Raw genomic sequence first — 24,878 nt, forward strand, 5'->3', positions numbered from 1 at the left:
ATGTATTGCTTGTCAGTAGTTTTACATTTTGGTTTGAAAACGTGATTATACACGGTGCGCATATTACCCCAGCATCGGGAAATATGCGCCCTTACCACCCATTGGTATATTTTGGTGTATGATGCCTTTCTGTAAACATTTTTCTTCATGCTTGCTAGTGGAATTATTTACGGAGGTATTAAACTTTCCAACTGCATACTGATTTTCGGATTCCTTTCTTCCATCTGTGCCTAAAAACTCATTCTGTTTTTTGGGGGCGCATATTCGACGCAATGACCTTATATTTGTGTTTACGTAGCACCTTCTGTGCCTTTTAAGGACACAGAGGATTTGTACACATTAATCAATACTATGTGATGAGAATCTTAAGCCATTATTTCAATCTATAATTATTCATTGTTCTGGCGAAACAATTCAATATTCACCTATCACATTATAAGTGACACTGCCTGACAGCTTTCAGGTTTATTTGCACGACATAACTCATTTTCGACAAAAATTGCACATAGCGGTTCTTTGAGATGCAGCGACGATATTACGTTTCCATTTTATTATCTCTACTAAAACCGTAATTGATATAAATCTACTACCACTTCCGGTTTCATTATTAATTGAAAAAATCTTACACTATACAAACAAAGTCCATCACATGTTGTACATGCGACACTGCTACTTTTCACTTTTTATTTATGATCCAGCATTTGGCCATCACCGATTTTAAAGTTACAGACCAAAGCAAAATAATAATAATAATAATAATAATAATAATAATAATAATAATAATAATAATAATAATAATAATAATAATAATAATAATAATAATAATAGATATCGCAATTCACTTGTTCTATTCCATGCCAATGACTATAAAATTCCGTATGCCAATGAGTGTAAAATTCTCCTAACATCTGGAGAATTTTGTTATCGTCAATTGCTCAACAGGCTGGAAAATCCGACAAAAGGTTGTCATGTCAAGACGACCGGCTGAGAATCGGAAATCGAAAGAAGGTTGACTTAACTACGTCAACGGAAAGACCGATACTTTCTCTTGGCTTTATCGGTAACAATATTATAGGACATGATTTCTTTCTTGTTTATTTATGTTTTAAAGCTAGAACGAACTGAATTAAATGAGATTAGTCTCTCGTGCAAAGTAACAAGGTATAATATTGTATATAAATATATCAATTTATGTATTAAGTGTTTATGGAAATGTTGGTGTAATGCACTTACACAGGAAACTATACTTAAACAATTTTAAGATTCCAGTGAAAATCTGGATCCCTGTGTGGTGTGCTAACCCATAAATACACATATGGCAGGGAGAAACTCCTCCGTGGCTAAGCGGTTAGCATACACGCCTTTGGCGTGGGAGACCCGGGTTCGGTTCCCGGTGGGAGCTCATGTGGTTCAAATTCTACGTTAATCTGTAGGTCCACGTCTCATATAGCCTCGCTGCTGAAAGGGACGTTACACTCAAAATCAACTCATCTCAGCAAATGGCAAGGACGTATTGATAGGCTATTCTCAGATATTCAGACTTTCACTGGAATCATACATTTGTTTAATACTTTCAATCCTACCGTATTTCCGGAACGACAGGCTGCAAACTTACGTTAAATCCCAGTGTCAGTCGGGAATGACACGGTCATTTGAAATTTAAAATACCAAACAAAAAATGAATTTTGTATGCTCTTTTGTTTGAGAAAGTAATTTTGGGTGCTTTGTAAGTTATTTACTTGCAAACCTGATCCAAGTATGCTTTGCCGTCATTGTAGAAAGAGAAATAAAGAAGGTGTATTACTTTGAAAGAAATTAAGTTACTGTTTGCAATGATTATTCACAAATGTCTTCTATGGAAACCGACATCTTCTAGTAGATTGGTACTTTTTCTTTCATTTCAGAAAGTTTCAACCGTTTAGAGTAACAGTTTAGAAAGATATGATTTCTTAAAATATAACCTTATTTTCTTCAGGTCACAGGACCTTGTAAATTTAAATACTCCTAAGACCGAAACTGTTAAGTATTTTTTTTTATATATATATGTAATTGCATTCTGTCACCATTAATTTAAAAACAGTTGTTCCCTCTTCTCCAAAAGGAACCCTGAATTGAGTGAGTGCATGCCTAGCCAATCGCCCAAAAGTGTCTGAAAAGGGGCGAATGTTTGTCATCCGAGGGTGTTTAAAAAGTGTCGGTAATGTGTAAAGTGTCCTAACGGTGTCTTAAAGTCGTTTCTAGACGTATACTGTTTGGACACATAAAAAACTTGAGCTCATTTTTAACACTTTTAAGGCACTTTTGTCAAACATGTTTGAACATATTCCAGACGTTTTTAGTTTACTAATAGAACACTTCATAACCCTTTATGAGACGCGTTAACCACTATTCAAAAGTAATTTCTAAAAGGCTGTTTAAACACTGTTTTATTTTTATTTATTTATTTATTTATTTATTTATTTAAATTTTTTTTGAAGTGAATTAGCATAAGTGGCATTTCAAAGATCCTAACTTTGAGGTCATATTTCTCGTGGTCTCATAGACATATATGTTTATAAATAGTTTCGTTGTATTTATAATCCAAAAATTAGTATAAAGAAAGCGCATTTAGAAATATATCCAAGCGTAAATAGTCTTCTTTTTTACTTGTATCATGATCGTTATTCCTTTAAAAACATCATGAGATAACTCTTTACATAACTTGGGGTCAAGGTACAATTAAGTGATGAACCATTAGATATTACAGTCAGATAGCTCTAAAATTATGCGGCGTTAACGCAGAATTTTGGACTGTCATAAAATACTTCAATTCGGGCGTGCACCTACAAAGTTTTGTTGGAAAGGATCGAAGCTTTAGGGTTGGAGGGATTTCCAATACTACGTCTATGTAGCATTGAACGATATTTTCCGAAAAAAATAATAGAACTAGATTGCTTTTATGAGAAAGAGTACAGATGAAGTGTACGATAAAATTTTCGTGCTACATCAATTATTTCCTTGTTAAGCAAGTATAGTTTTATTGAGAAAGTATACAAATGTATGTTGAGTTATAAAGTTTTTTTTTTGGGGGGGGGGTCAGGACCCGTTGACCTTGCCCCTGGTGGTTGCGCTTCTGCTTCAGTTTTATTTTCCATTATGTGGTTGGCTAATGCACAGACCTTGATGGCTCTGTATTCGATCGCCGGTTTGAGTTTATGTGATTATTCGAAGTCAGTTTTGTAATGAAAAACTATATGTACTTTGCTATCATAAGAAACTGTTAAGTACAAAACAATATTGTGTGAAAAAAATGTTAAAATGAATTCCAGAATCTCTCTCAGCCAGTGGATGCTTTACCATTGGTGGAAGGGTTATTATCGACATCATCTTGTCACATTTAATTATTAATTTTTACTTTTATGCCTCACGATGTTACCACTTAGACCAAAAAGAAACGATTATAAATAAATGATTGGTGGATTAACAACGCATAACATCAATGCCCTGAGCAGGATTGGAACCTGCAACAGACAGGTCTTATGATATCCAGCTAGTGTTGAAATGGGTCACCACGTCATTCGGTTCTAGGTATCCCTTTTCAGATACGGTCTATCCCTGTTAGCTAGTCAGATCCAGCGACCAAGAAGCAGTCAAAATATCATATGTGACACATTACTCCAGATTTTCATAGTGAATTAATAAATGTTCACTACACCTGCTCGAATATTCACTTGTTTGATTCCCGATTAGGATATTTCTTAATCAAGTTAACCATGTCTTGAATACGTCCCATATGATTTCACGTTTATTCGTCTTACCATTCTGGAAAAAATATTTAATGGGTTTTGAACTAAGACTAAACATTTTTTTTTTTTTTTTTTTTAGCAAAACACTTTTTTGGCTCAGCAGGACCTTTATAATATTTTAAACTATATGTTTTACAGATTCGCTTGATTGAACTTGGATGAACTCTCAAAAGAACAACGTGTAACTTATCTTTTCTGTGATTCTGAAGCGATTATACTCTGTTAAACATAGTAGTTACCTTTCAGTGCAATTCTTTGACATAAACTCATACAAGTCAGAAAGAAAATTTTAGATTTAATGAGAAAACAGAGAACAGAGAATTGAATTTCTTAGAATTACATTAGCAATCTCACTCATACTCCGTAGTTGCCATACTGCAGGTCATGAGTCTATTCTAATCATTGGATCTGGAAGATCATGGGTTTGACTGCCTCCAGGTCTTCCGAGTCAAAGGTGACGAACTTCGCGACCTTTTTCATCACTGCTCCAACCCAATGCCTTGAGCCACTTGACCATGCATGTTTGCTGTATGTATTTAATAATTATCCGAGAAGCTTCAACAAACCAAATAACTTTGGATAGTGGGCCGCGGTGGCTCAGTGGTAGAGCGTTCACCTCTGGTGCTTGGGGTCCCGGGTTCGATCCCAGCCCCCACCAAGTGAACTTTGTGGTGAACAAACACCGTGTGCGTGGGTTTCCTCGGGGTTCTCCCGTTTCCTCCCACTTTCTTCATTCCACCATTTCATTCGTTACTCGTCATCACCGTCTCCTTTAGCCTAACCGGCATAAGCGTGGGATGTAAAACTCAAAGATTTCATTTCATATCATTAACTTTGGATAGGCCTAATTATATTGTAGAAAAATTTCATTATGTATTAAAATTCTTAATGTGGGCCATTCCTATGTATGGATTCTGAGTTCGGTTCGCAATGGAAACACATTACTTTCAGTATTCTCCTTTCTCCTGAGACAATTGGATGTAACTTGTACTGAGAGGTAGCGGATGTGACTCTCAAAATCCAAATAGTTTTGGGAAACAATGTACTGACTATTCATTATTGATGGATTCTGAGTTCGGTTCGCAATGGAAACACATTACTTTCAGTATTATCCTTTCTCCTGAGACAATTGGATGTAACTTGTACTGAGAGGTAGCGGATATGACTCTCAAAATCCAAATAGTTTTGGGAAACAATGTACTGACTTTTCATTATTGATGGATTCTGAGTTCGGTTCGCAATGGAAACACATTACTTTCAGTATTCTCCTTTCCCCTGAGACAATTGGACGTAACTTGTACTGAGAGGTACCGGATGTGACTCTCAATATCCAAACAGTTTTGGGAAACAATGTACTAACTATTCATTATTGATTCAATGATATGAAATGTGACGGATCACAGTGTTAGTTTTGTCCGTATAGCTGGTATAGTGGGTAGATCGCGTGCCTTCTGTGCATAAAGTCCAAGGTTCAGTTACCACTGGGAGAGCATCGATCGCTTAGATAGTTGTTCCGATCCTACGTTAAATTCTAAGTCTCATCCTATATAGCATTCGTTGCGACAAGGAACCTACAAACAAACCAATCAATCAACTGAAAGGAATTTCGTATATTATCAGTCTATGTATACTCTTTTTTTTTTCGTAAAAATTTGGATCTTTACTACCCCCTTAGGATATTATGTATTATAATGAAAGCAATATAACATCCCAGTTTGGATTAAGGCCTAACTATATACCAAAAGTAATTGCAGGGAAGTTTTGTTTATTTATTTATTTTGAACATTTTCTATTAGGCTATTATTGTTATTATTATTATTATTTGTGTTTTGTAACACTAACTGTAAGTATTTTGTCCAATATGCTGGGCATAAAAGCCACTTAATTTCATTCCTTTAGTAAATTGATGAACATTTAGTATAAATATGTATTGTTTGGATATTGAATTATGGAAATTATATAATATTGAGTTTGTTAAGGAACGCAATTAGTGTGTCTCTTCATATTCGCGGATTATTTACAAATGGATTCAGCAAGTACCGAAAGTTGCGTTTTCACAATTACTATATAAATGACGGACTTGGTGTAATATAAATGACGAAGTGTCGTTGTATTTCTAAAGGAGTTATCAATGTATATTGAACTATGTTGAATCAAGTGATATGCAATCTGTACGATAAGGATAATCGAACTTCAATCTCTGGTTTGCAGGAAAAGTATTTCCCATGAGCAGTGGCGTATTTAGGGGGGGGCTTCCGGGCTTAAGCCCCCCCGAAATCTTACTTACTATAGTAAAGTATATTAAATATATTGCAGAATTTTCACATTTTCAGGGAAAGCCCCCCCGAAAGTTAGTCAAGCCCCCCCGAAATAAAATCGTAAATACGCCACTGCCCATGAGTCTTTTACACTAGTTATTCCGTTTGAGTTTTCGGCTAGCTGTACATTATAGGTTAAAATTATGCTATATTAAATCATTTAATTGTTTACTTTTAACAGATTTATTTACTTATTTATTTATTTTCGAGCTTAGCTACCAACCACTCAAAACTCGGTAGGTCCTACCACATTTATGGAACTATTAAAATAGTTCTTTATATAGCAAATGCAGAGATATTTCAAAACATGGAAGTTCGTCGGGATCGTAATACTGCAAATTATGGGTGCGTTAAAATATCAAACAATACTTTCGACAAAGTGGATACTTTCAAATATCTAGGATCAACATTAACAGAGAAAAACTGTATCTACGAACAAATTAAATGTCGACTAAAAGTAGGAAATTCCTTATTGTTCTGTTCAAAATATTTTGTCGCGATTTCTGTCGAGGAATTTGAAGTTTAAAAATATATAAAACGATAATCATGCCTGTTGTCATGTATGGTTGCGAAGCATTGTCGCTTACTCTGAGGGAAGACTGAAAATATTTGAGAATAAAATCCTGAAACGAATATTCGTACCCACGAGGAATTAGAATGTGGAATGCCGGAAACTTCATAATTTATACCGTTTACCAACACTATTAGGGTCATCAAGTCTAGGAGGCTCTAGTAGGTAGGTCATGCAGTCAGATTGGAAGAAAGTAAGAACGCTTTCAAAGTTTTAAGTGGAAGTCCAATCGGGAAACGACCATTAGGAAGACCTAGGCGCAGATGGATGGACAATATTAAGATTGATCTCGCAGAAATAGGAATACAAAATAGAAACTGGATCCAGTTGCTAAGGACAGAAGTCAATAGAGAGCTTTTGTAAACGTATCATTGAACCTCCAGATTCCATAGGCCAAAGAGTGAGTTAATTAGTTGTTTATATAGGCAAGTAGTGGCAGAGGTAGTAGTGACATATATTATCATTGCTATGTATTATTAGAATTAGCGTGACACAAAGACTGATATTTACTCTTTATTATTAATATTCATTTATTTATAAAATTCTTTTTTTCTTTTAAATACATATACCGTTGGCTATATAATTATAAAATAGTTCAAACACTCACAAATTTCCGCTATTTACTATGAGTGAAACTTACGTAACTCGTATAAGCAGAAGGAATTGATTTAAACGTAAGCAAAACCTGTCAGGTGCGTACTTGGCATAAAGGTAACGCAGAGAACGCTCAATAATTGTTCTCCCTTGAACACAAAAGCAACAGAAAGCGTTCATCGCACTAACACATACACATTCACTGGGAAACAACACATATCCACAGGTAGTTTAGATACTTTGTCACAAACAAACGCATAAAGTAACGTAACGTATGCAGTGGGAAATGTTCCAAACATGGGAGTTTTAGAGGATAAAAAGAAAACGTGTCATATGCAAGTGATATAGAGAGAACATAAAGGATCAAAATAATAAGTTGCTTTCGTCCCGAAGGTTCTAGAAAAAATATGGACGGGAAAAGTGTGTGTGTGTGTGTGTGTGTGTTTCAGTTTTGTCTCAGAATAGGAAGGGGGGTCAATGAAAGAAAAAGACGGTGAACACCCGTCCGAAGTGGGGGGTAGGCGCTAAAGGGTAAGAGGCAGACGTTAAACTAACGATTCATTCATTGACAAACAACAAGAACTCCCTTCTTGTAATGGTCCAAATAAAAATCATATAATAAGTCGCAATGAAATGTTTCATTGAGATTAAACTCTTGTTTCCTTACCTTTTACAGCAGTCCACAAGACCACGGTTAAAAGACATAAATAACCACTTATCTTCATTCTTTGAGCCTTTTTTTCACACTTGTTAAAAGTGTTTTCTTTTTTTCTTTTCTAATTTTTTAAAGATAAGTTTTTCTTTTTATTTGAAAAAAAAAAGACACTCACAGTGCGCACGAAAGTATGATAACAACACACAATTTTATGTAAAAAATTTCACACTTTAGCGAAACTTGCACTTGTTATAACTGTTAACCACAAATTTGTAACAACATGTTTGCCCCACATCTTTTACAATATGTAATTTCCCGCTCTTCTTCTTTCCTTTACAGACGACAGCTGAGGAGGAAAAAAAGTTATTTTTTTTATTTCTTATTTTGAAAAAATCTTTATCTCGCTCGGACGTTCCTCGCCGCTCCGGAGTCTAGCACTCTCTGAAGCCGCTCCGTGAAGAGGAGGGGTTTGCGCGCGCGAGCGGAGGTTGTGGGTGGTTGACAGGAGCGCGCTGGCGCTTATAATGCCCCCTGGTGGGCGGCTCATACACATATCTCGACAACTATCATAGCATATTCTTAGATTATATATATATTAAAAAAAAAAAGGACCCACTCCTCACACTATTTGTCAAAATCACTTGTAAGTCAAGCTTGTAAACATAAGTCCGGGAAGAAAAAGAAGAGAAATCAAAATCCAGAACAAATGGAACGCAAAATGCTGAAATTATTTGCTTTTAAAGTAACGTGACATAATCACTTGAACGTTTTGAGAAGTGTCAAGTGTTCAGTGAGATAACATATTTCACTTGATATCCATTTATTTGATTTTGTTTAATACTACGCCAAGTTTGTTTACATACAACTGAAAACGACAGGTAATTAGATTAGACTTCCTTGAGACATGCTAAGATACACAAATGTACTATACACATGTGCACTGAAACTGAAATTAAATCTTGAATTTACTGTGTCGCGGTTTGCATTTAATCTCAACGAAATGAATTAAATTAAATTTAACTCAGCAACTGAAGTAAGGAAACTCAGTATACGTACTATTTGCAACATTAAACGTTGGCGTTGTCTGTTAAGAACAGAACATTGAGATAATCTCAGAATATGTTATTCCTTATAAAGTATAAGAGTATAAGACAAGAATCTGTTATGAAATTATGCACATACCGTTGGAGCAAAGAAGAAGAAGAGAATTCAAAGCATAGATTCTAGAAGCTGATCGAATATAATAATATAATTTGTTCTTGACAAAGTACAAAATGACAGTTTCTTATAATTTAGAATTAAAAGGTGATATTTAATCAAAAGTGAAGCGCAGTCGGTGGAATCGTTTACTAACCGAACCATGTACAGAGATCCTCTTTTTGTTTATTTAAAATGTGATAAACAAATGATTAAGTTTTTGATGGATACTGGAGCAGTTGTTTCAGCTATTGGTTATAAATCAGCTTTACTAAAAGGTTTGACACGTAAGAACTTGCAAATGTAAGTTAGCGAAATCTTTATTAACTCACTTACCAGCAGAAATGCATTAATTATGCAAACTACAACACAATAGAGTTGTTAGGGTTGTCTAACTTAAGGGATTTCTTATATATCTGTAGCTTTTCGAATCTCCGTGATACTCCAATATCCTGCTCGAATCGAAAAATTGAAAAACGGCTTCGTACTCCAGGTGACTCCTCTTCCATTCGAAAATAAGATATGCTATAGACACACAGATAGACACACAGACATACACATTAGTTCTTTTAAGTATTAATAAAGATGACAAACTTTCACGAAAGAGAAAATTTAATGTTAGGTTTGCCCGTGAGACAACGAACAGCTTTTTTCAATATAAATAGAAAGTCTTTGCGATATAGGACGTCACTTTCACGACACTTACCCAAGGCAACATTACCTTAATTCTTGAGTTGAATTGAGTTTGATTTTAACGTCCCTTTTAGCATCGAGGCTATATGATACTTGGTCCTACTGATTAACATCGAATCTTAACCACATGATCTCCCGCCGGAAATCGAACCTGGGTTTTCCACGACAAAGGCATATACGCTAAATGCTTCGACATAGAGGGGCTCTACCTCAATCTTTGTCTTGAAGCCTTAATGGGAAGTCTTAATATGTGAGTTCATAGCTGTCAGGACAAAAATGGTAAAAAAAAAATAATGAGAAATTGTATTGGCTTTAGTATAGCCCGCTCCCCCCAGTTCTTTGTCACCGGAACTGGAAGAGTCACTATTACTACTACTACTGCTATTACTACTACTACTACTGTTGCTACTACTACTACTATTACTGCTACTACTACTACTATTACTACTACTACTGCTACTACTATTACTACTACTCCGACTACTACTACTACTTATATCGAGAACAGAACCCAACCAACCCCTGCGGGGCTTCTAACCCGTCCCTACTACTACTACTACTAGTATTGCTACTAACTACCACCACTACTACTTCTACTACTACTGCTACTACCACTACTACTGCTACTACTACTACTACCGCTACTACTACTTATACTAAAGCCTCCTTACCACAAGATTTACATCTTAAATCTTTATAACATGTGATTCCGATTCATTATGAACTAATATGAACCGTTAGAATCACTATGATTCCTTAAAAATCACAGGGGTGAGCGGGCTATACTCAATCCATTGTATTTTTTATACGGATTCAACGTTCCGAGAGTATTTTGTTTACATCTACACCATTACCTCTCTAATGAAACCGGAAGTTCTAGTAATCTTGACCACTTTCACTTCAAATATTGACCCTCATAGAACAAAACAGATTAAGAGATAACAAAGAGCCTTTCAAACATATATTCAACATATAGGGAGTAAGGCTAACTCGATCACACTACAGGACAGCCACGAAGGTTGACCGATTTTCATTCGTAGCCGAGCGTGGTATTGTCCGTTCACTCTAGGATGGAAAATTGTTTACAAACAACAATTGTAGTGCGAGCGTCAAAACCTTGCTTCTCACCCCTACATGGTTAATTCATGGTTGCCAGGCACATGAATCGCCGAACCGAATGTACCTATTTCTGCACAGTCATGGACCAAGTGCTATTACTACATAAATTGCTGCTTTTGAGATGACTGAGATATTAACGTTATGACAAATCGAGTTAGTTACTAAGTAATACAATCTTACATATAATGCACATTTAATTTTGTACAAGTGTTCTTGTTCGAAAGTTTGCGAAAACCTTGTACGCCTGGCAATATTGGAAGATGGCAGTTTGTGTTGTAAACAATCAACAGAGAAAACGAAGACCGTTAGGTTCGCTGGACAGCACTGTTTTCATGATAAGGCGACAGAAACATATTGTGCTGATTGTAAACAAGGGTTGGGAATTTCGATGCGAGTATAGGTGGAAATATTCTCGCCACATATTGCCTGTTGGTGAAGGTTTGCAATGTTGCAAAGTGCTAAGTCTAGAATTTCATACTAATTGAACGAACTTTGAGAAGGATTAGTATGATGCAATAATTATAAATACTAACAACCATAGACTTAAAGTATTAGGAAATAAACCATGCTGCTGTAAGAAGAATATAATACACATTGAATTACGTGTTCAAAGTACAGTATAAAGCGAATTTTAACATTTAAACATTTTAAAGCTGTACACATTTGCCCTGTTTGATTGCCCTTACCAGACACCGTGCAACACAAAAAAGGCATTAAAATAGGTAGATCAAGCATGGGCATGAACCCGGCTCTAGCCGGTATTCCTTATTAAGGTTTTCCTCAGTCCCACGAGGTGAATGCCTAGATGGTAGCTTCTGTAAGGCAGGGGTGGATCCAGGACGGACTCCTGGGAGCGGTGGGTTTCAATACTTCTACTTAGAGCTACTTTTAAGAGCTCCAAACTCTGGGATTGGGTTATATTTAAATATATAAAATGAGTAAGTTTCCTTTCCTGGGGGTGCAATCGCCACGATAGCCTCCCTGGATCCGCCACTGCTGTAAGGCCAGAATTGGGCCAAACACTGAGGCCCCAGAATTGGCGGGAAATATATTCCTTCAGAATATTATGTTGCCAACACTTCCACAAATATTATGGTGGTGGGTTCCGATATCCCTTTTTCGTTTATATGTGCTGAAATTCATTATGAAGTAAATATAGAAGTGTTTCTTTCATTCTCTTTCTTTCTTTCTTCTCATCTTTCTCATCCTCGCTCTCCTTTCCCCACCTTCTTAAAATTTGAATAATATCCTCCTGTAAGATTGTTTCTCTCCAAGGCCCAAGGTTTAAAGAGACCAACCTGATATAGTTAACTATTAGCAGAACTGTACCAATAAATTCACATTAGAGACAGCGCCGTAACTTAGATTTTTTCTGGGGCCAAGCATTAATACGTGTATTTGGGCCTCCTAGAAAAAGTTGTTTTTCTCATTCTTGGTCTCCCCTCTTTCTATCTTTCTCTTACTATTTATGCCCCCCGGAGCCTGTGGGCCCTCCCTCACGGCAAGGTCTGCGGGTTCGTTACTTACGCTCCTGGGCCCGTTCCATACATGACAAATTAATTAAGGGGACAATATTGTCAAATCTCAAAGCCATGCGAATAAATGTTATTTCTAGGGCCCCTAATAATAGACGTTTCTTACTGAAGTTGGCCCACGACTCACTTTTGTTTTATTTACCTTTTGTGTGCAGCTTTATGTAATGTAGTGAAACTGTTTGATGCTTCATTTATAATTTCATGTTCGTATTGTATATGGATTAACAAAATTTTATCTCCAAATGGGCCCCTTCGAACTGCGGGGAACCTCCCTCTGGGGCAGTTGCCCCTCCCCTGCCCCACACAAGTTACGGTTCTGATTAGAGAAGAAGTAAACTCTTTCGAAATTTACACAGCTTGCAAATACCAAACCCTACTAGTGCTAAAATTGATGAGTTAGTGCCACTGTTACTACTGCTATAAGGGGAAAGTAGGGGAAGGACTGCAAAGATTCGCTGGCCAGGTTTTGTGTCAAAACATAGTGCAAAGCTACAGTAAACGGACAATAGCGCAAAATGCTAGTAATGAAAATCAGTCGGCTCATTCAACATATAAGGAGTAAAGCTAACTTGATCACACTACAGGACAACGAAACCGAGGCAGAAGGGAGCAGGAAAAAAAAAATGCAAAGGGAGAGCCCTGAGTGTATTAACCGTGTGTCTTAATCACAATGTGGGAGATACCTTTATCTCACACGTGTTTTTGTGAGTATGCAGTACAAAGCTTTGTTCCATCGCTCACAGTTTCCTGCCTGTATTGCGCTTTGGCTTATCTGACTTGTCCTCTGATCAATATACAGATAATCTATGCTCCACTTCTGCCTTTATACTTCTTTTGAAGTCGGAAGTACGAGAGTTAGTCACATAAAAACCTTAACAGTTTATTATTAATTTGAAATCCTGCTGTTAGGAAAGTGAACAATATTATTGCAAACAACGTTCTTTTTCCTCCAATAGGTGACAGAAAAGTGTTGAGATTCAAGTGCCATTACAGGAGCAGTTTTAAGATAGCTGCTCCATATCAACGTGGAGCAAGATGAAACAGCGTTTTGTCATCAGAATTTTGACAGATGAAAGTATTGAACCTATCGAGATTAATCGGAGAATGAAGGTATTATATAGTATGTACAGGGTTATTCAAAAATAAAGAACAGATTTCAAACATTTATTTCTTCCAAACTACAAAAGATAGAAACATGATTCGAACGTTACTTGGTTAAGAAAAGTTTACAATTTATTGTTAGTAATTATGGTGTGCATTCAATATGAGCACCGTGTGTTACACGACAAATGTCAAAACGGTGGCTCATTTCTTGCCACACACGAATCAGCTGGTCTCTAGTTATCGAATTCACAGCTTCAACAATTCGATGTCGTAGACTTTCAAGAGTGTCAGGCATAGGATGGTTGAGGAATATTAAGTTCTTTGCTTGCTCGTGATGTGGATTTCTTTGGACTCCTTTCGTAAAGTGTACGAATGCGCAAGACATTCTCGTTTCAATGTGCGTGGACGTCCCGTGTTTTCCCTTTGAAGATGCAACCATTTTCTACGTATTTTCGATGCCAATCGTAAATTTTCTTATGATGCGGCGGTTGTTTATTAAATTGACGGCGAAATGCTCGCTAAACTGCAACAATGGACTCAAGTTTTGCCAATTGTAGCACACAAAAAGACTTCTCCTGTGGTGACGCCGCCATTTCACTACAAACAAACAGCAGCGCCAATGCGGTCGTGATTGGAACTTCTATTCGGGCTGTTTAAATAGTAATTTTTTCTTAATCAAGTAACGTTCGAATCATGTTTCTATCTTTTGTAGTTTGGAAGAAATAAATGTTTTAAATCTGTTCTTTCATTTTGAATAACCCTGTATATCTGTCACAGCAACAAGTTGGCGAATGTAGTAGGAATCTTTTGAACTTGTAACATCTGTTGAAGACGCTCATCGCCTGGGTCAAGTACATAGACTAGTGGCGCCGGAGCTATGATAAGAGACAATCGCCGAATGATTGTGGAGAATGTAAGAGACAGTTATTGGCATAAGTCATAGTTCAGCCCATAACATTCACGGTTCAGTCCGTGATCTGTTCCGGATTCGGTAAATCGCCGCCAGACGGATACTACGGCAGCTGACAGATGAGCTGAAACAGCGACATGTTCATGTGTGTGAAGAGCTTTCACAGCACTTCAAACGAGAAAGTAAGACTTTCTGAAGAGACTTGTTACTGGTGATGAAACATGGATGTATAGGCGTCTCTAGCGGGGGGGGGGGGACGAGGGGTTCTCGTCCCCCCAATATTTTGAAGTACAAAATATTCAATATTTCATTCTAATTTAATTTATTTACTAACGACAGAATAACAAATAATAATAATAATAATAATAATAATAATAATAATAATAATAATAATAATAATAATAATAATAATAATTATTATTATTATTATTATTATTATTATTATTATTATTATTATTATTATTATTATTATTATTATTATTATTATTATTATTTGGAATATATTATTCAGGCTGTGGAACGATTATAGAAATATCAGAGTTCTTGATATACCTTAGGGGATCCGTGAAGGTAAGCAGAAAGGTAACAAATGGAATCGAAGATAATAAATAGGTTGGGCTAGGTAGCACCATTTTAATCACTTTCTTCGATGTCCCCCCCAAATTTTACATGCCAGAGACGCCAGTGCATGGATGCACTATTACACTCTGGAAACAAGCAAAAAAAAAAAAAAAAAATCAAGCATGGAATGGTGGCATTCGTCGTCACTCAAACTTAAAAAGTCTCGAACAGAACCATACGGGAAAGTTAATGCTTACTCTCTTTTAGAACTAACAGGGTGTCATTTTCGAGCAGTACATGCCTAGAGGATACACAGTAAATACTGTATTGTTTCCTAATCTCCTTTGAAATCATCTTAAATCGCTATATGAAGCAAGTGAAACAGAGTACTGACAATAGGTGCCTTTCCGTAGCATGACAATGCTTGGTCTCATACTTCCCATGGAACGACGTGATCATTGAAGAAGACCTTCATTTTGAGTGTTTATCGTATGCTCATTACTCATCCGATTGTATCCCCAGTGATTTTCCCGTGTTTGGTTTCCTTGAAAAGGACCCAAGAATTTTAAAAAAGTTCCAATTCAGTGAAGAGATAACACTAAAAAAGCATTACATGCGATGGGAAACTTGTACCGACCTATCGATGGGAGGGGGAGGTTATGTAGAACAATAATATTCATGAGATTTACATTCGCTCAATAATTTTTAAAAAGATTTTTAAGGTTTTCGTTTGATTTACCCTCGTAATTGTCTCCTATCTCAAAATAAGATCTCTATAGTTTGTAACCGACCCAGTTATTTTGTCTTAAACTTCGTAACAATCTACGGAACCCAGCTCAGATCCGTCGTAACCGAAGTCTAGTGTGTTATATAATTAGCTGTATACAACGCAAGAGAATAGTAGGAAACAGAAGCAAATAAAGATCTCCCACGTATCAACAACTCTTTAATGTTAGTCCACCTCCACCATGATTAATGACAGTTACATTTGAAGCTGCTTGATTATTATAGCAAATTGCCATTACGTACTCCCACGTTAATTAGCAAGCACTGTCATTACTTACGTTAACCAAACACGCATTAGACGTTCAAATTTACACAGGTGTCTACCATTTCCAGCAGATCCTCCGCTTCTAAGTACCTCATAAACTGTCGCCTACAAGCTTCGAACGTGAGCTCTGATGCTAGCAAGCATAACACTACTGATTTCTCTATTTCACAAAGTGCTTTTCACTGAGCAATGGTTCATCTTAATTGGAGGTCGTTTGTACTGTAATAGCCAGTGCAGAATACAGATATCGGTAGTTGCATTTATCTTCGTTCGACACAGGTTAAGATACTCTGTTAAAATTTGTTTATTGTTTTAGTTCCGTTTGTGAAAGATGTTCGGTATTGGGATTTAAATACCGAAAAATATTGATACACCGAAACACCGACATATTGACATATCGAACGATACCGGGAACCGAAAATAACGAAATACTAAACAATACAGAGAACACCGAATGATGCCGAAATACTAAACGATACCGGATTACACAAAATATCGAATGATGCCGAAATACCGAAATACCGAAACACCAAACGAAATCCAGAACAGTTAACAAATGCTAAGATGTAATAACTACGTTAAAATACTGCTATAAAGTACACAAAATTGTAATATAGCTAAATATTAAAAATAAATTATTTAAAATATATATTTTCTGTTGGAACCTGATTTCATGATGTTGTTAGTTAAATTTACTTCCGCTAGTGTAATATCCTCTTATTTGCATATTACATTACTAAAGCATGTTTACGTTGCAATTGTTTATGGTCAGATGGTCAGTGTTAATATTTCAGACCTCCAACCTTCAGTAAGTTAAAATAGTATTTTATTAACCGAAAGATATATATACATCCCCCCGCTGGTCTAGTGGCTAGCGTCTTTGCCTTTGGTGCAGTGGTTCTAGGTTCGATTTCAGACACAAAATTAATTTCAATATCATTCAATTTTATTAAGCAACCATCTCTTTCAGCCTAAATGGAATGAATAGCTTTGGGATGCTAAACTAAGGAAAACTCTTTTCATGTTATTGTCATTTCTTGTTGAGTTTATTGTAATTGGTAACTTTTAATGCTTTACTAGTATATATTTCTGTGTAAACGTGACGTCGTTAAAATTCATTATGTGAATCACAAAGCGAAAAAAATAAAGTACCTACATGCTAAAGTAGAAAAAAAAACAAATAGTTTATTTTCTGTTTCTATCAAAATAATGTTTCGTCACTCTAACCTTTAAATAAAAATATTCGAATTAACATTAAATACTCTTTCCAATCTTACCAAGTTACTCCAACATTGCTTTTTATGTCAACCAAAATTACGGGTATGTCTCTCTTTTCTACTAGTAACATAAAGATGCATTTTTTTTCACTGAAAATGAAAACTCATGCTATCAAAATTTGAGTTAAAAATGCCTTATTCAAAGACCAGAATTTGATCATAATAATATGAAAAGTTAGGAGCTATTCTCACCCTCCGTCAAATAACCACCTTCAAACAGCAGTAAAACACTTCTCGTCGTATTTTTTTAATAAAAAAAATGAAATTAAATCTTTGAATTTTACGTCCCATGGTTATGTCGGCTAGGCTAAAGGAGACGGTGATGATGAGAAATGAATGAAAAGGTGGAATGAAGAAAGGAGAAAGAAGCGGGAGAACCCCGAGGAAACCCACGCACAGTTTTTGTCCACCACAAGGTTCACTTAGCTCTAGCCGGGATCAAACCACGGACCCTATACACCAGAGGTGAACGCTCTACCACTGAGCCACTGCGGCCCCCTATTCTGTCACACGCCAACTGCTATGTCACGTTTATTACTGTAAATGAAATTAAATGAAATCTTTGAAGTTAATGTCCCATAATTATGCCGTTTAGGCTAAGGGAAACGATGATTAAACCTTTGAAGTTCTAGTACTTATTTTTAGGGGTGAGGTGCTGACTGCCACAGCCAATTATTGGTGCTGATTGCCACGACTGGCGCTGATTGTCAATATCAAGGTGCTGATGCCACGATGGCGTGCTGACTGCCACGAGCCTGAGAGAAAGTTGCTAGACGTAACATTACCGGACGCCAAGAAGCATGAAAGAAACTAGATGAACCTTAGGATCGTGTTGTTCAGACCAACACCTAACAAAGATAAACAGGTCTCTGTATGTATACTCATGTCCAAATTTATTGTCGCATGACTATAAATATGTTGTTCTAGTAATATAATTTGATAACGAATTCGCCCGGTATTTCTTATAATGTTAGTATGTGTATAATCGGCAAAGACAAGTGTGTGGTAGATTTCATGTCAAAAGAACAGTAAATAAGAACAATAAAACGAAAATAAATTTTTCTTGTCCATTAGTTACATTTTATTTTACTCATTATGATTTTCGCATTTATAATTCTTTCACTATGAAATTTACCACAAATATACATTTTCTGATTATACACATAATATCACTATTAAAGGTACTCTGCAAAATTATCAAATTATATTCTTACAAGAAGACAGTTATATTCTTACAAGAAGCAGATATGCGACAATAATTTTGGACATGAGTGTACTTCAGTTTTGTCAGGGAGCGGTGGGTACAAAATTGGTACGATTTATGTATTCTCACTTGAACTCCCTATGTCAGCATGAACTGTGTACAGCTGCGCAAATTGTTCGAGCAGCTCTTGAAAGTTCCATCAAAAAAGCACTGCTGACTGTCCCTCACAAGGGAAGTTCAGGAGGATAAAGCACTCGCCTGCAGAGATACTAAGCATGCCATTTAAAGTCCCAATTCATGCTGATTACAACAAGCTAATAAAATTCCTGTACGGTTGAGAACGGTTCGTGATATTCAACTTGGAAGTTTATATGAGAAAATGAGGATATACGCATTTATACGCGTTAAGTACAACATAATTAGTAACGAATATTGACATACGAATTGAAAGCTATCGGAAGCAACAGAAAAAAAGTGTTTCGCAATAACTAACGTGTTTGTTAGATACAATTAGTCATTACATTGTTCACAATAATCATACGTTAGAGATGAAAATTGATCACTGTTGTTCTTCTGTTTTATGAAGAAATGACGCAGGCAAAAGACTCCCTTGCACCATGAACATTTTATATGTGCAATTGCATTGCATCCGCCAAGGGAACGATTTGCAGAACCAAAGCAAAAAGCAAATTCGACAAGTGATTCAAAAGTTATAGGCCTATAATTTGTTCGTAACCTACCTTGTAGAATGCAAACTGAAACAATCCAATGTATAGCGGTGATCGGAAGTGATTCGTATGGACACGAACTTTATTTGATTGTTTCGTTGGTACATTATAGCGTCCAGATGAAGAAGTTTCATACTATATACAAATCTCTGCCATAATCTTTGATTGATCGGAATCAAAACACATCAAATGGTTGCACAAATCGTGTGCAATTCTTTGGTATCTTCTCAACCATTAGGTCTTTGCCATCCGTCATGCAACTTGTAATGGACAATTTGTCTGTGAATGGACCCCAGTGATCAAGCAATAGCAAGTTCAAACCATCAGGCTTCGCCATGGGAGAGAATACTTAACGCATTGAAACGTGCATCCACTCATTTTCTCATATAAACTTCTAAGCTGAATATCTCAAACAGTTCTCAACGTACAGGAGTTTTATTACCTGTTGTAATCAGCATGAATTGGTCCTTCAAATGACATGCTTATTTCTCTGCAGGCGAGTGCTTCTCCCAATCTTCCCTTGTCAGCTGGATTCAGACCCTCACATTCATTAAATAATACAATAAAACAATTAATATAAACAATGAAATGTGCAAATTGTACATGTAACAGAAAAGACAATCCCTTTATAAACATCCAAGCGTATGTCGTTCCACTTAGTGAGCAATTTTGTAACTTATAGGATGCCACATAGATTTGCTGTGATAATTACTAAATTAATCCCTAATTATTCTCTACTAAATTAATTAATAATCATAAATTTAGTATGAGGGGTTAATTCCTCTCTTTCCAAATACAGTTTCTCCCAGGCTCGTGGCAGTCAGCACCTTCATATTTGCAATCAGCCACAGTCGTGGCAGTCAGCACCAATAATTGGCTATGGCAGTCAGCACCCGTGGCAATCAGCACCTATCCTTTTTAGGTACTATGGGGAAATGTGAAATAGTGCCGTTTGAAAGGTTGCTCTATTGTGAAGAAAACGAGGTATGAGCCATGATCCTACGATAAATACTGAAAATTCCTAACAGCACAATTACGTAGCAGGCATATGTCTATCAAGTTCCCTCAGGTACATGGGAATGTGTCCAGTATGTGCCTTATATATTTCTGGGAAAGAAATCACATGGATGGCAAGTGATAGTCACAGTCTATGTCCGCCCATAGACACATGCCTGACATGTACCTGGGGAACGTGCCTAGTATGTTCTAGGAATGTTCCCCATGCCGTAAGCGTCAATGAAACACAAAATTACTCCCCCAAAATATGTTAAATCGCCTATATGTGTAATGTGTTTGCATTAAGGTGACTCTAAACACTTTAAATAAGTAAAGAAAAATATAGGACTTCCCAGGGTGGGAGCGAACCACCAACCTTTGAATCACTACCCGCGTGCTCTTCCGATTTGACCACAGAGGCGATAAAGAGAACGTCGCTTGTAGAGGGATAAATTATGGAGGTCTTTTCCATTCGGCTAATCAGAGTGCTCCTTTAACCACATATAACCTAGCACATCTTGTGCTGTTAGGCTATCTGAAACAATATGTACCTGAAGGACGTACCTAGAACATGATAGATAAATATCCCAAGTGACGACATAAAAAGAAATGACTGTTAGAGTACGAAACTGAGCCAGGTATATAAATGCTATATTTGTGGTAAATAGTTGCAAATATCAATTAGGTGCAACAAGTACCTAAAACTGTAGATAGCTGAAGTACATACTTAGCACATGAATATCATATGTGCCAAGTGTTGGGTACCTAAAAAGTAGCTGGGACATCTAAGTGGCACATGCCTAGCACATTTTGTACTGTTAAGGATGCTGTAGCCGCTTGACTGAATGTCTATAATTTACCTTTAAAAAAGCCGGAATTTCAAAGGATTAAGATAAATGAATGATGATTGAAGAATTGGTGGAATAATAATTTGGGAGGAAACAGGAGTACTCCACAGACATGATGATGTTCTTCACAAACTTACTTGGCCTGATTCGAACCAGAGACCTCACGCACTAAAGGTAAGCGCTCTATTACTGTGCTACCATGCTCACCACGTTTGTAGTCGATATATATATATATATATATATATATATATATATATATATATATATATATATATTGTAAAGCTTTGTCCCATATAGGTATAGGTAGAGCGTTTAATGAAAAGAGCGGAAACGATCTCCCACTACGTTTTTATTACTTAACTATATAAAGGTAACTTTATATATCTTTACAAAATACTACACTAATAATTTCTCTAATATACAGGGTTAGTTATAGGTTGTCTTTGACACTAAGGTTGCAGACAGGATCTCTTCAGAGCCTCGTAGTAGGCTAAGCAGAAGGGTATTAAGGATCCAATGCTCCGTAGCAAGCAAAGGCAGGTTAAGTGGCCAACAGAGTCCGTAACAAGTTAAGCGGCTGAGGCTAGGATTCCCAGACAAACCCCCGTAGCAGGCTAAGCCAGGAGATAGGATAGGCGTAGTTCCGTAGCAGACTAGAGGAGGGTCACCAGAAAACTGGTACTGAATTTCTTTTGTCCATCCAATTTATAGGGTTCCTTGTGTGGCGGTGGCGCTGCTGCTCCGATGTCGTCTTCTGCTCCGTGGGAGGGGCTAGAAGCCGTCGTCTGCAAGTGATTGTAGATCTATGTTGTGTGAAGTCTTCTTGCCGAACCACGTGGTGGTGTTTGTAAGCAATGACATGTAGAATTGTTTGTTTACAACATCACACATAGGATATATATGGAATTGAACATTATAATATGCATGAGTGGAAAACTCATGCGTAGTTTCCGGGAAAAAATGGAGGGAAAACTAGTTAATTTATAAACCTAAAAATTTACGCTGTACGAGAATCATTCTGTTTATTGAAGTAAAACTGATGCTGAATTATACTATCATTAAACTCTTCATTATCATACTCGGAAGGCAACAACACAATATGAGATATAACCTTAAATTATCGTAAAATCTGAAGTTTTAAGTTTTCCTTTGAGCTAAAAACATTGTCCAAATGTAAAGCATATACAATCGATAGAACACATTAAGTGAACAAGATAACATGCTTGAGGGTAAATTCTAATGTGTAGTTTTTGAGAAAAGAGAAAAAGTAACTTTTGTGGCGATATTAAGTGCCATTCGTTTCGAATAACAATTAAGAGTTTTATTTTACTAAAAGAAATTGTTATATAGGCCTATTTGTATATTGTGTATGTAACAAAATACAGTGTTAACTAACAGATGTTGTCATTTCCTAAAGATGACACACGTAGTCTTTATGCCTATACTGCTGAACTGAAAGATATAATTTCACCTCATTTTTGTCTGTTTATTGTATACTTTCTGTAAAATGATCTAAAATACGATGTCAGTAAATGGTTTCGGGACTATTTTGTGCACTATACCTAATAAGCAATCAACTGAAACCCGTTCAGTGGTCATAATTCATGAAATATTTTTTTTTCGAGCGGAAACTTGTACACTATCTAGAGGCGTCTATAGTTAGCGTGCAGTAAAAACTATTGTTCAGAAGAAGTCACCATGAGCGTTGAGACACTTGTCCTACTGTGTCACTAACGTGTCACAGTAGTGTCAGATCTACTATGTCAGATATTTCACGATTTTCTGACGAGTACCATAACTCATGTTTAACCCGTTCGCTATGGATTGAATACTAATGCGTCTATCCGCAGTTATAGCCGCATTCAGCTTTGCGCACGTGTCTTCTGTTTCAGCAACATGAACTTGACCAGGACGGGGATAATCAGTGGTTTGTTCACGCCCCTTCCGAAACATTCTGGCCCAGTTCACCACTGTTGTTTTGGAGACATATGCATCACCATACACGTCTTTCATACGCCGGAACACTTCAGCTGGTTGACAACTTTCGGCACTCAGAAACTGGATGACGGCACGCTGGTCCTGTTTGGACGGTTTGGGGATCTTGAACGCCATCTTTCACTCGCAATACCTGCAAAACGGAAACAGGTATCAACAACATTACTACATCCAACACACAGAGACATTAGCCATTACATACTATTAAACAAACAGTATCCTCCTATACACTATACCAATAACACATGGAACGAACGTTGATCTCTCCTTTTATAAAGTGTTTATACACCACAGGATTTTCCAAATAATGTTTATATACACAACACTGTATTATAGCTTTTGAAACCCATATATTATTTCTTTTTTGCTTGTTTGTTTGTTCTTTTCCACTCGAAATTTGTTTGTCTGACTCAGTTCCTGTAGGGCACGTTTTATTTCATTATGTGTTTTCATCAATTACAAAATTTATTGTTATTTGTTTTTGACAAGCTTTGGGTGAAATTGTTTTGTATTCCTCTTTACAGATGGAGCTAAATCCCGATATTATGTTTCATTTTAAATATAATATTTACTGCCTATACAGTATATAGTAGCCTCTGGAAGTTTATATTTTGTTACTATCATATTTCGTTATTTTTTTCCATTGTACTTCATGTAGCTTTTAGAAGTTATTTTGCGTCAACCTACTTCATTGTAAATGCTGAACATAGTGTCTCAATTGAAAGCAATAAATAAATAAATTTCATGTATATATACACAGTTGTTTAGCTGTTTCTTAAATTTTTGTTGGGCAATGTTGTAACACATTCTAAGTCCATATGAAGACCGCTAAATTTGTAAGGTGAGCCTCAGGATCCAACTAAATCACTGCATACGTATAATATACACCTCCAAAAAAAATATAAGTTATATAAAATCAAATTCGGTTTCATATTCCCGGTGGACGAGCACTAAAAATTTACTTACACAATCATACACTTCCATTAATGATCTGTCTCCTTTAGTCTAAAGCAGTGTTTCTCAACCGCTTGGTCGCGACACATTGGTGCATCGGGAATACATGTCAGATGTGTCGCGTTATTTTTATCTTCTAAGATCTTTCGCAAAAAAATATCTTTAGAAGAAAATAAAAAAACTGTCGCCAATCAACTTGATTTCACATTTCTACACGGAGAAAAATGCATAATACAGTCGGCATATAAATGCTGTTTTTACCAGGTTACGCGCGTCACCACATTAAGTAATGTTGTTTCATCAGTAGTACGATCTACACCACCGTCCAGCGAAAATTTTGTACTGTGGGACCACCATTTCAAATCTAGAATTAACGCCATACCCATTCCGACGGTGGTAACTTACGTATATAATGTTGTTACCGCCTTCCTACGAGTGTCCCCTCTTGGTTCTTTCTAAATCTGTGACTCCCTACCTTACGAGAGTAATAGTTTTTAACACGAAATCAATCATGTGAATAAAATTATCCAATCACAGCGAGTCTAGTTCGACGCCGAACTCCAGACTTGGCATGGTGTTCCCACCTGCTGTACTTTTATACATGAAATTACATTACTTAAGGAGCACTCCCACGTAAATACGATGTATCCACACAGAAATCCTAGTCCTTTTTTTCTCAGTGTATTCGAAGTTCAAAGCTAAAAAGCTTTCGCAGCTTTGCAAAGAAACACTGGACGTGAGAGTGTGTCTGTCAAGAGTTCGTCCACGCATAGATATGTTTTC

General features: G+C 36.5%; 1 protein-coding gene across 1 annotated transcript; it reads right to left on the reverse strand.

Annotated features, from left to right (window-relative positions):
* Window positions 1-22,904: 22,904 nt before the first annotated feature.
* LOC145685109 (protein GVQW3-like) lies at window positions 22,905-23,258 on the reverse strand. The gene has a single exon (XM_081757455.1). The coding sequence runs from the start codon at window positions 23,256-23,258 to the stop codon at window positions 22,905-22,907; it is 354 nt and encodes a 117-aa protein (XP_081613581.1).
* Window positions 23,259-24,878: the final 1,620 nt, after the last annotated feature.

Source organism: Thermobia domestica, chromosome 5 (assembly GCF_964235325.1).
Source record: "Thermobia domestica chromosome 5, izTheDome1.hap1.1, whole genome shotgun sequence".
In the NCBI taxonomy this organism is placed as follows: Eukaryota; Metazoa; Arthropoda; class Insecta; order Zygentoma; family Lepismatidae; genus Thermobia; species Thermobia domestica.